Below are 15,959 nucleotides of genomic sequence, written 5' to 3'. Positions count from 1 at the left end.
GCCCCGCCCCCGCCCAGCCCCGCCCTAACGAGGGCCTCTGGCGCCACCTGGTGGGCGCGGCCCGGGGACCGCAGGCAGAACCTGGGCTGAGGGAGAGCAGTCAAATAACCCTCCCAACCCTCTCTGCCCCCCAGATACTGAAAAAAAACTCCAAACCAAACCAAATATTGCAGGACATTCTGAAATTTCACCATTTCCCACCCTGTACTTAGCATGTAAATAAACAGAGAACATTTTTTTCAATAAAATTAATTATTTTTATGTAAAACCTGTCATTCCTCATTTTTTTTTTCCTACTTTTTACCCTCAAGGAAGATGGAATACAATTTTTTCTATTTGCCAGCTGGTGACATTACAAAGCCTCATCAAGCAGGGATGTGCAAGAGTGCAAAATTACTGTGGTTCAATATGCTTTTCCTGCTTTCTAACTTTTGCAAAGCTGACAATACTTTGAATTTTAGCAAATGGAGAAAGGGTAAAGGGAACAGTGAAAACACTTTACATTCCAAGAAGTCTCCCTCTTATTTCGCTTCTCCAAGGAGAAACAAGAGAACAAAATATGAAACAGAATATGAGAGAATATTTTTTTCAACGTGCAGAGCAGTTTGATTGCTATGCGATGAGTTTGACATTGAAATAAAGGGAAATGAGCAGGGTTTCACTTTTTTATTTTAAAATTTCTCAATTATCAAAAGATTGTTTATAACAAAAACCTAGAAAATATCACAGAGAAAACCAGAAATATAGCCTACAGTCTCCAATTATCCCATAATGTTTCTCCATGAATAATTCACAAATTAGTTTCTGTATAGCTTCCATATATGTCATTATAGACTTCATTGATTCTTTGTGTTAATTTTTGTTTTGAGAGATAATAGGCTGACAGAAATGAGTTCTAGTTTTTCCTGTAAATAGTCCCACATTCACTTTCTGCTGGCTGTAGTTGAAGTTCAAGCCCATCAGCAAATGTTTTTGGTTGTTTGTTTTGTTTTGTTTTGTTTTGTTTTTTCCCCCTTTGCCTTAGTGAATACCTCCAATCAGGGGAAAAGGCTGCATTTTTTAACCAAGACATAGCAGGTCCTGTCTGCTGCGGATTATGATGCAGAACTTCTTAGATCTCTCATGGGTCCATGCTCTCATGGTTGTGCTCCTTGGGAACACATCAGTAACCTTCCCTGGATCTGCATGTTCTGGATGGCATGGCACCAAGTCAGTCATCCCAGAAACATGCATGTCTCCTCAGTGAAGAAATCAATGGAGTCATAAAATGGAGGAAGGGCTGTATATGCGAACCAAGGCAAAGCATAGTGTTCACACCTAATTAAGTTAACATCATTGTTTAAAGACAGAGAAAGAGACTTATTTTGGAAACTTTTCCAAAATCTGTCATCAAAGCCTTCGGTTAAAGCAATGTAAAAAAGGTAACTTTCAGTTATCTGTTATTGGTAAGGTTCCAGGTGTATTTTTCTGCTAAAAAACCAAATGTAATAGTTTATTTATCTATTTATTTTCCTAATTTAATTTCTTGTAGGCTCCTGGACTGACAAACAAAGATATTTTTTGCTCTGTGGGAAATTTCATGTAGTTTAAATGTCCTTTTCCACCCATAATGAATACAAAAACTCAAAATTGGATTTTATCTGTTTTAAAAAGGAAATTCTGAGGCAAAATAAGAGATTTGGCAACACTGGAAAATGTAATTTTGATGCTGATGTGAAAAACACAGCATAACACTGAAACAGTGTAAAAGCAAATTTTGAACTTGAAACAAAACACTTCAGTGTTATTGAAATGATAAAACAAAAAATGACTCATTTCAATGCTTTCTTTCAAAGTGTGTGTCGTTGAATCAATATGCTGCTATGGAACATTTTTCAAATTTGACAAGAAAATATCTTCCAGTGCAATCTACTTGCCAAATATTTTTGACCAGTTCTAACTTACACTCTTTGCAACTGAAAGCCAATATTGGCACTGTTACAATTTAAGTGACGAATATCACTAAAGTGTTAAATTTGAAAATGACTGAAGGACCAAATTCAGTGTCCTAAAATGCAGAGAGGACTTTCAAAAGATTTTTTTCAAGGACTCAGTTGACTTTGGTGGTTTACATTTATTTAAGCCTACATGAGCAAGACATGTTCAGAGCTCTTGCAAATCTAACTAGAGGTTGATCTGCATCCTTGGGTGCCTACGCACTGGTGGTGGTCTGGCTTCTGTTCAGTAAAATCAGCAAAAAGAATAATAGTGACACTAAATCCTCAGAGAAGGTAGGTAAATAGATATCTATTTATTTCCATAATTTTCTTAACAACATTACTGTCCTTTCACCTTCTACAGAATTCAATTTATTTGGTCGTAAATTACAATGAAACACAACCACTACAAATGCAAAACACATTAAATGCTGGCATAAAACTTCCTTTACTTGAAATCATGCTTATATGAAGTATTTGAATCCCTACAGGAAGTTGAACTGCTGAGAGAAAAGCATGGCAGGAACTCCTCCAATCCATCCATCTAATAAGAAATTTATACAGTCTGAATACATTTAATTGCAATTTACTTCTATTCTTAATGCTGCAGAGACATAGTCTACTTGTACAATGGTATTAATCTCTTCCAGATAGTTTTCAAGGTTCAAAAACGCAATGAGAAAAGGAATTATAATATAAAGAATAAAACCACAGTAGCGTGGTATATCATCAAATATATCTAATATACAGAAGGAGGAAGGCAGGGAACATAAAATGAAGGAAAAATAGATGTAGCTTTGTAGTCAGATTTTGGAGGAGTTTAATGAATTCCATAACAGCTGTTAGAAGACAGAAGTTATTCAGAAGTTTGAGTTACAGGTGTGCTAAAATTAGGATCAAAGTATATAAAAGTCTTTCAAATAGATGTAACAGCATATAGCAGTTCTCAGTGCCACACTGCTGCTTTCTCTGAGTGAAAAAAAAAAAAATAGTAGCATGTCTATGTAGCCTCCTGGCTCAGATTTTATCAAGCTTCTAGAAAATTCAGATCTGGATCTATGCCTTACAGCTGATCCGCCTTTGGAAATTTCTGGACCTGATCCAGCATCACTGTAAAAGTAGTGGTAAACTGTGTTTGAGCTCCAGATCTGAAATGTGGGACATAAAAATGAGGGCTGAACCATCCTTCAACTTACAAGTTGCCAAGAATGAGACATGATAGATGAAGTATCAAACTGAGTGACAGGATGTATTCAGGAGAAATAAAATGTGCTCTAAAAGAATAGAAATGCATTTTAACTTAATTTGGTTTATTTTGTTTTCATTTACAATCTAAAAATAAAAATGTAGGAAAGCTAAGTTTAGGGAATATGAGGTTTAAATGTGAACATTCCTTGAAATACAGAAAATACTCTTCTGAGTAGACAGCACTTGTTTTTTTTTTTTTTTTTTTTGTTGTTGACTAGCTTCTGATTAAACCAGCTTTGGCATTTGAGCTTAGATTTAACCAACAGATGAATAGCATGTTGCAGTGCAAAGACTAGACAGTCATGTTTTATTCCTTAGTTCTATCTGGAAAGCCAGAAGGACTATTTGTTAAACCCAATTTCTGTTCAGCAATAACTGTAGGATTTTCTATGGGTCATTTTGACCTCATTAAACTTAGCTAGAGGTGGATGAGATTCAGCAAACAGGTAGATAATTTTTGCATTTACATTTTGTGTGCTCTTCTGTACCTTGAGCTGCAAAACTTTACTCATATCTATCCCAAATTTCCCTAATCTCACTTTCTGCAAATAAATCCTTTCACTCTTAATTCTGTTCTTAATTGCTTGGAGATATATCGACCATCCTTCTATGTAAATTTTTACACCCTTGGAAAAAAGTGGTTTTATTTTAGAGAAGCCACATGTTAAGTCATGAATGGAATATCTGGACTTCTGCATCCTGCTAAGACCCATTCAGAATGCTGGTACAAATCTCGTTTTCTCTGTTCATCACGTTGAGTATGTTCTTCCCTATAAACCCTACCACTGGCTCCTTGCTCCCAAGCATGTCAGACATAAATTGCTTTCCTCACTTTCCGTGCCCTCTGTCTCCTGTCTGTGGTTGATCTTTGTCTGTGATTACCCAGCTTCCATCATTTCCCTTTGTTTTTTCTACCTGGCTGCTTTGAACCAGAGTATTTAATGTCAGGACCCCATTGTAAATACCTGCACGAGTGCCCCATCACCTTCCTTCAGATTCCTGTTTCTGTTGTTCCTTTATATTAAACTACCATTTTTTTTTTCTGAAGTCTGTAACCTCTCCCATTCAAACTAAGATGTTGTACTGCTTCATCAGCATCAGCCGCTATTTATTTCCTCTTTCTTGACTTATACTTACATCACAAATGCTTGGGATGTGTATTCTGGTTTTGCTCTGTGTTTAAGTAACACCTTATAAATGCTGTTCCGTCTGTGCCTCTGGCTTTTACACAGTATGGGAAAAATAAGATCGTTTAGCAGCAGAGACAAAAGGATTCATTTAACAGACTGGTAAATTTAATAAACATGGGTCTGCCCCGATGACTGTGAAGACTTGACTTTTTCCACTAATGTCATTTGAGCCAGAGTTTCACAAAACACTTGCGTTAGGTTTTGTTTCTGCTCTGTGTTAAAACGCATTTGTAAAGCACCCTCAGTAGGAGGAAAAAGTACTAGGAACTTGAGTTTTTCTGGGGACACTTGCCTGTGAGAAAGCAAGCACATACACACCTAGTCTTCAAAGACCCAAAGGCAATCGATACCGAAGGATTGGATTAGCCTTTTATGACCTGAAGATGGTCATTGAGTGGAGTTACTCATCTGGATCAACTTGCACATCTGTTTACGAACTTTACTGAATTGTGGCCTTAGACGATAAAAAAATATCTGACTGGTGCCAGAGTGGAAGCCAAATCCAATTCCTGTAAAATCCCTGGTGTTTGGAGGCCATTACATGTCTCCTTTTAAAGATGCATTTTAAATTCTTTCCTCTGACTCCTGGCGTTCAGAGGTGGCTTGTAGCAGCTCTCCTGTGTCATGGAACTGATTACACTGAAAATCAAGTCAGATAAGTCTTCAAAATTCTCACTTTCTGTAGTGCTCCAGCTGGACAGAAAATCAATGTACTTAGCTACAGCAGTGACACCCATTTGGATGAGGTAAGTATGTTCAAATCTGCAAATGGAAAGTGGGCTTGATGCTAAAATTTTCATCTCAGTGTGAACTAAGTGTATGTGAAGGGACAGAGACTTTTTAATGCTTGATAGAAATGAATGGAGAAAAACTTAATTTGGATTGTCTTTCAGATTCTCTATATTTGGTGTTGTCACAGTTTTATTATGCCTACCTTACTAAATCATGTCTTCATTTTGTGGTAATACCTGCTTGGCACTGTTCATGGATAGCTTATACAAAAAAATGAAAAAAACTTACACAAGTCACTGGGGCTGGCTTCATCGACTCATGACTTCATGTATTTTCTGTTACAGATATAAATGTAGCCTACTGCTTTACTAGGCAGGAATCAGCAAAGCAAATACAAAGGTTTAAACAACTAAGTTCATATCTGGAGAACGGGTGGAGTCAATTATCTATTTGGATTTCAGCCATATCTCCTTGTGGTTATTGTCTTACTGTTTAAATAAGTTGTTTATACTGTTAACTGGCTAGTACAATCAGGTTCTGGAGAATAATTCATTTTTTTTCCACCAAAGTAATGGTTATTGCTTTCTATTTAGACACCTTCATTTAATAATGACCTCATCTATCAACACCAATAAGTTTTATGTTTATTTTTTTATCATTATTCCAAGAATGTCTTGCTTTTTAGTGCAAAAATTGATTTTTATTTCACTCCAACGTTTCTCGATAAACTGAATTTCTTTAATTTGAATCCTGAGAAACACCTGTAACTTTTCTTTTTTTTTTTCTTTATGCAGCTGCTGGAGAAGAGAATGTATTCAGTAAGATAAGCTAAAGAGCACAGTCCTATTTTCTTATCAGGATAAATCTGAAGCAGCACTAATATATTAATAATTGTGCAGATATTGTCAGGACAGTCTATGAAATGCCTGTGACCATCAAGGGCAGGTATCATCTTTACAGTTGTAGAGTCTAAACTGAGGGAATTTAAGACTCAAAACTTTGAGTGCTTGAAATTAAGAAATCAAATATGAATGTAGGAGTAAATATAAATACATTCTTTTCAAAGTCATATGGAAGATAGGAAATGAGGTAGAAACAAAAACTACCATGACAATCTCAAAATTCATGTTAATTTTGAGGTTAAAATCCCAGTATCAAAATCTCTCACTCCTGCAATTCTCAGACAATACATTTGTGTCTTTCCTGCTGATAAATCCACAAAATTGTCTAACTTCAGTATTTCTTCACTTTATCATACACCCTTGCCTAGTTTTGGGGTTATTATGACAAAAACAGCATAGATGTCTTAGCACTTATGACACCAAAAAAATTGCCATTAAGTAAACCTACATATCATCTTTCTGGCCAGCCTTTGAATTCCCTTTATATGAGTTTTAACAGACGGTCTAGATCAAAATCAGAACTATAAAACTGAGTAAGTAATGTGATGACTAACAGCCTCCTGTGTGAAAACCCTGATTAAATGGACAATCTTAATTGATTGCTGTATGGTTGTTAATCTGGGGAACTCCACAATTGAATTAACATTTTCTACCTTACAGCAACAAGAAAGAATTAAAGTTATTATAATCTGGTTTTCATTCTTTTACTATAGCCATCATGGCCCAGCACTGAATATGACAGTAAAGCTGAAGGGAAAGAAATTAGAACAATCTATTTGGGAAATTAGTCCTTTTCTCTGTTTATGATCTGTAAATCAGTAGATTGTGGTTCTTGCACATTTCTTTGTGTGTTTAACATTCCTAGGTTTTAGGAACCTCTTTGAGCTGTAGCTCATTCAGGATCTATTTGTGGGAAACCTTCCAGCAGTAAGTGCTGTTCAAACCAAGCTATTCAAGCTTTATTATTAAGTTGTTTGATATCCATGACTGGGCGACTTCTTGTCTAAAATAACATCTCCCTGAGGGTGCAGGGTACCTTTTTGTGGTGGCGAATTGTATTTTAGGCACTATAAAAGACTCTATAGGCATCTACATTTCACTGTTCCCAATCTTTCATATAGAACAGAAATTAGATTCTCCCAGTGTTGGGAAAAAAGTAAGTAAAAAAAAGAAATCAAGAAAAGTCAAGTTGAAATATCATTGCTAACAGCACAGTCATAGAAACAAGGTCTTTATTAGCTTGTGTCCAGCCCTGCCTACTGTACTGACACTTCAGGAAAAAAAAAATCCACATTATCATGGGGAAATCAATGAAGTTTACTGCTCAAAATGCAGTACCTATCAATAGCACAAATAAAACCTGTGTTAGGCTGTGTTGGAAGGGTAACAAAAGAAAAATAATGGAGAATGTTAAAGATGTACACTGAGATCTTGAGATTCTCAGATTCAATTTCCATCTCAGCCACAGACTTCCTCTGCGACTTTGTACAAATCAAAAGAAAGACTTAATAAATGTTATGTGGGACTTAGTTGGGGTTTTGTATTGTATAAATCCACAACATCAGTACTTAAAGACATTTCTTGGTCCTATGGGTGTGTGGAAGATATTGAAATTTTGAAGGAGGGAAGGTCCCCTTGGGCTTAGAGCTGTGGTTGGGCCAATGCCCAGCACAGCATCCCTTATGCCCCAGCATCAGTATGATGCCCATTGTTTCAGTACAACTTCACATCTCATGAAATAAAGAGTAATTAACAGAAGTAATTAAAAAAAAAACCCTAAAAAATGCACCACATCTTTCTGTGAAAAAAAAAAAAAGATTTTGCCACTGTTTTGTAAAAATGACAAAATGTTGTGGCAATTTTTGCTAAAATCAGTACAATTTAATGAAAAAGATCAGCTCAAAATGGCATTTCCTGAAGTGACTCATGGCTGAAAGAAAACCTAATGAAATCTTTCAAACCAGCTAATTTTCTATCTGAAGTACACAAATAATCATTATTACCATATGGACTTAAGATAACTTTTTGTATGTTAACTCTCCCATTGCTCCTCTGAGCTAAAGCAATATGATTAGCCCTGTTTCAGAAAAGAAGCATTTAATTTTGGATTACAACATTTTTGAAACTGTTTACATGCATATGGAGGTAGTGTAGCATCAACTTTTTCAAACAGAGGAGTGTTAGGTACTGAGGCACTATCTATTTGTTTATTTAGAGATCTGAATACTTTTTAAATTGTTGTCACTTTGGAAAGAATAAGGATTGCAGTTCCAGGCTCTTTCCTTCCAGCCCCACTCACTATTCCACCAAACCAGGCTACAACAGTCCAACATGAGCTCTTTACACTAGACCTTCAGTTGCGCTGGTTTATACAGCAGAAGCAAGACATTAACTTACTTGTGCAAGTCTTGTTGTATTTAGGGTTCTCTTGAGGAAACCCTTCCAACCGGCACTGGAACCTGTGCTGCCAAAATTCCTGAAACCATGGATTTCGGTGATTGGTTTCTGGCCGAAGCTGTAGATAGTAATCATCAAACCATTTCACATCAGGAGACTGGAGCTTGATCGTTATTCCACCGACAGCTTCACGCTGATACCCGTCTGTCACGTCGTACCTGTCTGCCCAGCCATCACTGCAAAGATAAATGAAAGAGAGATAACATTAGCCATCCAAAGGAATAAGAAAAGAACTTTCTTTAAAAATAAAATTTGGAGCCTAAGAGCACACACCCACACCTGTGATTCCGGGTAGAATTTAGTAAAGCATCTGTGATACTTCTAGTAGAATAATTCAATGTTTTCCTTTTCCTTATGTTTACTTGTCATTGGCAGCTTCTACTTAGATGATATTTTCTTCATCCTCCGTTTCAGGTGACTGAAACAACATTAAAAACCACGGATCCTGAAATCTGCTGTGTAGGAGCACATCTCTGCATCATACTAAGCCTCACTGAGCTCTGGGAAAAAATCTTTGATTCAGTGTTTTACTGACACTGGGATGATGCTACTCTTACCTGAAAGGAGGTGACGTTGAGGATAGGATCTCTTACAGTGCCAGGGGCAGGACTGTGTTGCAGACCGTGCCTGTACTGCACGATGTGCCAGAAGCAAATTTTGAATGGGCTGGCACTGCTCAAGCAGAAATACCAGCTCAGAGCTCAGATGCTGAGACAGTATGGCACTGCATCTGAAAAAACAAATCCTCTCTGCAGACATGACTAATGAAGCTGGACAGAGCATCATGCACATCCATGTGTTGCTTCTGTTTCTTGGTTGCTGGTGGCTGGAGTACTATGAACTTGCGAGACGCTGTCCTGCGCACAGAATTTTAATCCCCTTCTGTTAACCTTTCTGCTTGCAACACTCTGACCACAGGTAGCCAGAAGTGACTGAAAACTCAAATAAAAAAAAAAAGTCACAAACTTCTCAGGCTAATTTCCCTCTCCCCAGTTTTGCAATGGATTTTCTTGGAAGTACTGACATTTACAACTCCACTAAAATGTACATATCTCATTAAAGCATTGAAGATGTCTACTGTTTTATAATGAACATATTTCAATTTTTCAAAAGCCCCAGATGTTACAGTTAGAGGACTGTAGAAGAATCTCAGATTGGTTTCTTTCCCCCTCTAAAAAGGCACTGATGTTAATGACTATAGAGAGCACCTTTAAATCCTAAAAGTCAAATAACTGAAGGTTAAAAAACAAGCTTATTTTGCCATATTTAAAAAAAAAAAGTTATGAGTTGTTTAAAGCTAACCCTAACTATTTTGAGTTAGCCATAGTGTAACAGATGTAGGTGACCTTTATTTGTGTGGTTCTGTTGTTCTATTTTGATTATTCACTGTCTGGCTTAAACTTTGCTTCTGTATTGCAGAGTACGCAGTAAGCCTGCTGCAGTCACTTGGTCCCCAGCACATTCTCCACACAGGGACTCGGCTACCCTCATACAGTGCACAAATCAAGACCTCAGACAGTAACTCCTTCTGCACAAGACACTGTTTTTGTTGAAGCCTGGGCTCTTGACTACATCTCATTAGCGCAGCTGCAATGTCAATAAATAGCAGCCTCACCATTGGCAAAAATAATATCCAGTGTCTGGAATGAAAATGAAGGGACTATTAAACATGCTTCAGATTTCAAATGCACTAATTTACTCAGCACAAAAAAAAAAAAGTAAAATATACATTCACAAAAGGAAAAAGATGGGCACTGATTTTTAGCTCGAATACAGAACTTTGAAAATTTAACTTCAAGCTTAGATTCAGTCAGGGATGAACACAGGTGTTAATGTTCCCAACCACACTCAGGATGCTCGGTACAGGCAAACACTGCCCACCTTCCACCAGGACTATTTACTGGACAAAGAGTTAGAACCATTTATGGGTTGTTTTGTGACAAAAGCCAGAGAATGTTTTTTTTTAAATTTATGAGTGATTTAACCTTTTCTTTGAAACATTCCTCTTAATCTTTGGCAAGTTTTTAAGCAGTTTTATTAATCCTCATAAAATCTGACAGGTTTTATGAATGCAGGAAGTTATAGGTTTTCTGTAGTGTGGCATTTTTTTTCAAGCTGAATAGAATTTAAAAGAATTAGAGCTCTGCTGTCAGTATCACAGCTTTATGAGTTGTCTCATAAACAACTTAGAAAGAAACTTTATTATTGAAATTGATTTCTTTAGCATTTTTCAGAGGAACAGTTTTGTAGATCTAATTCAGCAGAGTGCTGTGAAATTCATAGTATTACTTTATGAATAGTTATCCCCTCTAAGAAGATTTGTGACTAAGATACCATTTTATAACTGAGTTATTAAAAAAGAGAGAAATAACAACTTCATATTACATAACTTTTCTCAGCTTTTCTGCAGAAAGGCTTCTTAGTTCAACAGAGTTACTTTTCATTCAAGTAAGTATTTCAGCTCAGCTTCTTGGGCCAAAGGCTTTTAGCAGCATTATATAAAAGATGTACTCAAAGTGCGCATTGTCGAGGTAACAACGTAGAGATAACAGCCTCAGACAGACAAGGTGGCAAAGCAAATGCTAAACGAATATCTAAAGGCCAGTGAAAGCAGAGTAAGAAAACAGGGTTGTATGAATATAAAAAATCACCTATAGTGTGTGATATTTCAATTCTGCACCCACAGTAGAATAACAACACTTGTGGGGTGTTGATGACAGGGTGATATAGATGTATTTGGGATATTAGACTTGTGATATCCTCTGAACTCAGTAAGGGGTGTGAAGATGAGGGAGAAGGCGACAGAGAGTGAGATACCTACTTACTTTCATAGTCATGCCTGTCCCTCCTTACACGTTATTTCTTCTCCTAATGGCTTAATTTTACTGTAGTAGCTGGTGATATCATTGTACTCTATTGGTGGTTGCATTATGGAAGGTTCAAAATGGTATTACCCATCTCTAAAATCTACCGGTTCAACTGAAGAAAGATTATCTGGCACCAGAGGTTGGCTGTGACAAGGAGCTCCAAAAGAAGTCTGGCGTAACTTCCACTCTCACTCACAGAAGTGGTGAAGCGCATAGGCCACCATTAATGCAGCGCAGGACTGCGTGCTGGTGAAAGAGGCCGTTCTTTATGCTAGCAGTGGAGTGTATAGGATATTTAGGTGAAAAAGTGGGTAAGAACAGCTTCCTCACAGGTAGTAAAACATGTACAGGTGAACAGTATTCCAGTAACGATTAGAAAGAGTCCAAACATTAAATAGGACATGGATATCCTTAACAGATCACTGTACAAGTTCATTTTTTCTCCCTTGCATGGATACTTTGTAGTTTCCAATTTTATTCTCATTAGGTGATTCTAATTATTGGAAATAGATGGTCTTGCTTTTTAACCAATGAGAAAATGTCCTTAAAGTGATCCCACCAAGACTTAAAAATAGAGTTGCACAGGAAGAAACCTTGCTGTGAAAGAAGGCAGCGGTTGCACAGCTGCAGCACCAAAAGAAAAAGCCCCTTGCTGAGATATCTGTCAGGTGCACGCAGTAATGGATACATCTCATTCATCAGCCTGCCAGGGGAGAAAGTTGTCAACAAGGTAAGAGGACTATGACATGTGCAAATCTGGCTGCCCTCAATATTACTGTCACGCTCAACACAGTGGGGAATTGTCTTTCAGGATCATGACATATTTCCCCCTCATCCAGTTCTTTTGTGTTTATATTCTAGGCTGACAGACTAATGTCTGGTGTATTTTCCTTAAAGGCTGGTGGTGTGACGCAGGATACAACTGTACTGTATCAAACAAAATCTATCATTGTTGATGATGCTTCTTTTAAAAAAAAAAAAAAAAGATACCATTTAGGAAAATAAGGACTCACAGAAGAAAGGAAAAAGGGAAAAATGGCTAAATGACTTTCACTGTTGCAATACTAGCAAGAGATGAACTTGAAATAGGAGATCTATTATCATAATATTCTTTGTCTGTTATCAGATCTTATTTGCATGTGTACTTTGTCCTAGCTACTGATTTTTGAAGGATATGCCAAGATGATGGAGATTTTAGTGAAAAAAAAACTTCAACAAACAGAGACAAAGAGTTCTGCACATTTGCTAAAGGCTTCTTTAGTTTATTCACAGTAAATCACAACATAGTTTTGTATCAGTGGGATAGAGTGCACCCTCAGCAAGTTCGCCGATGACACCAAGCTGTGTGGTGCCGTCGACTCGCTGGAAGGGAGGGATGCCATCCAGAGGGACCTGGACAGGCTGGAGAGGTGGGCCCGTGCCAACCTCATGAAGTTCAACCAGGCCAAGTGCAAGGTCCTGCATCTGGGTCGTGGCAATCCCAAGCACAAATACAGGCTGGGCGGGGATTGGATCGAGAGCAGCCCTGAGGAAAAGACCTGGGAGTGTTGGTAGACGAGAGGTTCAACATGAGTGGGCAATGCGCCCTTGCGACCCAGAAGGCCAACTGCATCCTGGGCTGCATCAAGAGGAATGTGGCCAGCAGGTCGAGGGAGGTGATTCTGCCCCTCTACTCTGCCCTGGTGAGACCCCACCTGGAGTACTGCGTCCAGTTCTGGAGTCCCCAACACAAGAAAGACATGGACCAGTTGGAAAGGGTCCAGAGGAGGGCCACAAAGATGATCAGAGGGCTGGAGCACCTCTCCTATGAGGACAGGCTGAGAGAGTTGGGGCTGTTCAGCCTGGAGAAGAGGAGGCTCCGGGGAGACCTGATAGCGGTCTTCCAATACCTCAAGGGGGCCTACAGGAAAGATGGGGAGAAGCTGTTCAGTAGGGCCTGTTGTGATAGAACAAGGGGTAATGGGTTCAAATTAGAAGGAGGTAGGTTTAGATTAGATATGAGAAAAAAATTTTTTACAATGAGAGTTGTAGAGCACTGTAACAGGTTGCCCAGAGAGGTGGTGGATGCCCCATCCCTGGAATCGTTCAAGGCCAGGCTGGATGAGGCTCTGAGCAACCTGATCTAGTCAGGGATGTCCCTGCTTCTTGCAGGGGGGTTGGACTAGATGACCGTTGAAGGTCCCTTCCAACTCTAACTATTCTATGATTCTATCACAGAAGGGCTCCAATAAATGACATGACAGAGCCACCAATATTTTTAAAAAATATTAATGAATTAATATAACAATTAATGAATAAATGTAAGTATAATAAAATAATTAAAATAATTCAATGTTTTAGATGATTACTATACATGCAATTATTTTTAAATATCAGAACAGAAAAGTAGAGGCAAATGCTCATGCTTGAAGCATTATGAAGAGGTCATCAGAAAGACACTTAATGACTACAGAGACAATTCAATATGCATGATGGTGATGGCTGCTTTGGGCTCACATTGTGCAGTCAAGAAATTGCTAGCCCTTCTGAAAAATGTTTACAAAAAGGTGAAGTTAGTACATCCCTGTCAAGAATGACCTAAGTATTTAAATTCACAAAATGTCTCCAAAAAGGCAAGATGGACATTGCTCCAAGAGCATTCCACATCTACTTGGTAAGTAGCATGACTATCAACAGCATGGAGAATGCTACTAATGCCAATCTGCTGTCAGGGATAACACGGACTTGCAGAGCTGATTGACACCTTTTAGAGGACTAGCTATTAGAGCTCTGCACCGCTGTAAACAGGACAAAGGAATAGAACTACTGTCAGCTTAAACTAGATAACAGAATGTGGAAACATTTAATTTTGTGGTCAGATTCACGTAAGACAACAATTGCTCAGAAGAGATCATTAGGCATGCAGGCATAAATAGATAATATAAAAAAAGACAGCAGGTTCAGGCAAAGCAGGCGGATGGAGTAGAAAGGGGGTGTTGCTTCATGCATCAGAGTTTCAGCCACATGTTCAGAGATGCAGAACACAGGGGAAATTAAGGCTATTGAGTACTGGTCATGCTTACAGGTGACAAGTATATGGTCCTTCCTGCGATAAGTGTCTGATTAATGGCATCAAATCTGGAAGATGATGTGGAGAAAGCTTTTTGTGAATTGCTGGTAGCATTCTTCAAAGCACAGGACTCATTGATAATGAGGGATAGGAGAAGAATGCAGTAGTTTGTCTATCAAGTTCCTAGAAAGCCTAGGTAACAGGACTTGGATACTAGCTGTACTTGAGAGAGAAGGCTCTTCTGTAGGTATTTAATCAGTAGACGGGAACTGCTTGAGAAGGTGAGAACTGGGTGAGAACAACCATGAAAAAATAGCATTTGTGACTTTTAGAAGAGCAAAGAGGGAAAACAGCAGACTTCACTAAGCCAAGAAAATTTTAAGGTTAGATCTGTTGTAACGAATGTCTAAGGAATTGAAGAATTAAAAAGTACTTAATTAAAAAGTGCCTTGCAGAGGAAGGATAGGAAATACAGTAAGACATCAGTGTGCCCATGTCAAAGATGGGAATATATGAAAAGCAGAAGCAAGCTCAGATTTTCAAGGATCAATGTGAAAGAAAAACATTAGACAGTGATAAAATGAGAAAGGTCAAGGCACAAAATGAGCCGCAACAAACAAGGGACATCAGAAGTAACAGGCAGCAATTCTCCAACCACTTTATTGTGAGAGGAAGAGTAAAGAATGTGTCAGCCTGCAGTTCACTGCAGGGAGGAGGCTACTACAGACAAATTCAGGACAGCTTTTAGTATCAATCTTCACAAAAGGAAAAGCTAGTGGTTAGGAACAGAGATAAAGGGTCACCAAAAAGTGGGAAGGTGATCTGGGAAACAGGCTTGATTGATTTAGCTGAAGATTCATAGCCTAAACAACCAAACCCAATACTAGGCAAGAGATGTGATAATTGTCCTCAGGTACATAAAAAGCTGCAGTAAAAAAGATCATAATTTGTTCATCATGTTGATGTAAGCATTCATGACTTGAACTGGAAGGAGAAAGACTCATTTTAGACATCAGGAAAATACTCCTCACAGTAAAGAGTACAAGGAACTAGAATAGCTTGGAGACTTTTGAGGGTGTTAGAAAATAAGTTAGGCAAACATCCTTCTGATATAAATGACCCTGCCTTGGCGAAGGGAGGACAGTAAGCTACCTGACTTCTTGACATCCACTCTGTTCTGTATTTCCATCAGCTTATGCTGAGGTTTGATATTCCTTGTCTGGGAATGATGATTGTATAAAACCCAGTGGATTAGAGAAAGAACGCAAAGAAAGTTAAAATAATGCCCCTCCCTCACAGGAAATCTCCTAATTAGAGCTAACTAACATTTTACACAGTCAAGATATTTTAAGAAGATATTTTTTTCTCTGAACTAGAAATGCTTGTTTCTGTTACTTTTAAAATTATCAGTCTTTGAAAAATTACTCTAAATGAAAATGATACTGTTTAATTTCTTGGTTTTTTTGGTGGAAGAAAGGATTTAAATATATTCCCCAAATCACACAATCTCTCAGTATAATTAAGAGAATTCTTAGTGG

The 15,959-nt window shown here is 38.0% G+C and overlaps 1 protein-coding gene across 3 annotated transcripts in view; it reads right to left on the bottom strand.

Moving 5' to 3' along the window:
- GRM5 (glutamate metabotropic receptor 5) overlaps window positions 1-15,959 on the bottom strand; it is a 282,987-nt gene that overhangs the window by 52,312 nt on the left and 214,716 nt on the right. For all 3 annotated transcript variants that reach the window (XM_086742894.1, XM_086742905.1, XM_086742916.1), the window contains exon 3: window positions 8,446-8,681. In XM_086742894.1, coding sequence (XP_086599020.1) covers window positions 8,446-8,681 — 236 coding nt within the window. The remainder of the gene's footprint in view (window positions 1-8,445; window positions 8,682-15,959) is intronic.

The sequence above is a fragment of the Chlamydotis macqueenii genome, chromosome 1, assembly GCF_036417535.1.
Source record: "Chlamydotis macqueenii isolate bChlMac1 chromosome 1, bChlMac1.mat, whole genome shotgun sequence".
NCBI lineage: Eukaryota > Metazoa > Chordata > Aves > Otidiformes > Otididae > Chlamydotis > Chlamydotis macqueenii.
This window is presented reverse-complemented; position numbering and strand designations above follow the sequence as displayed.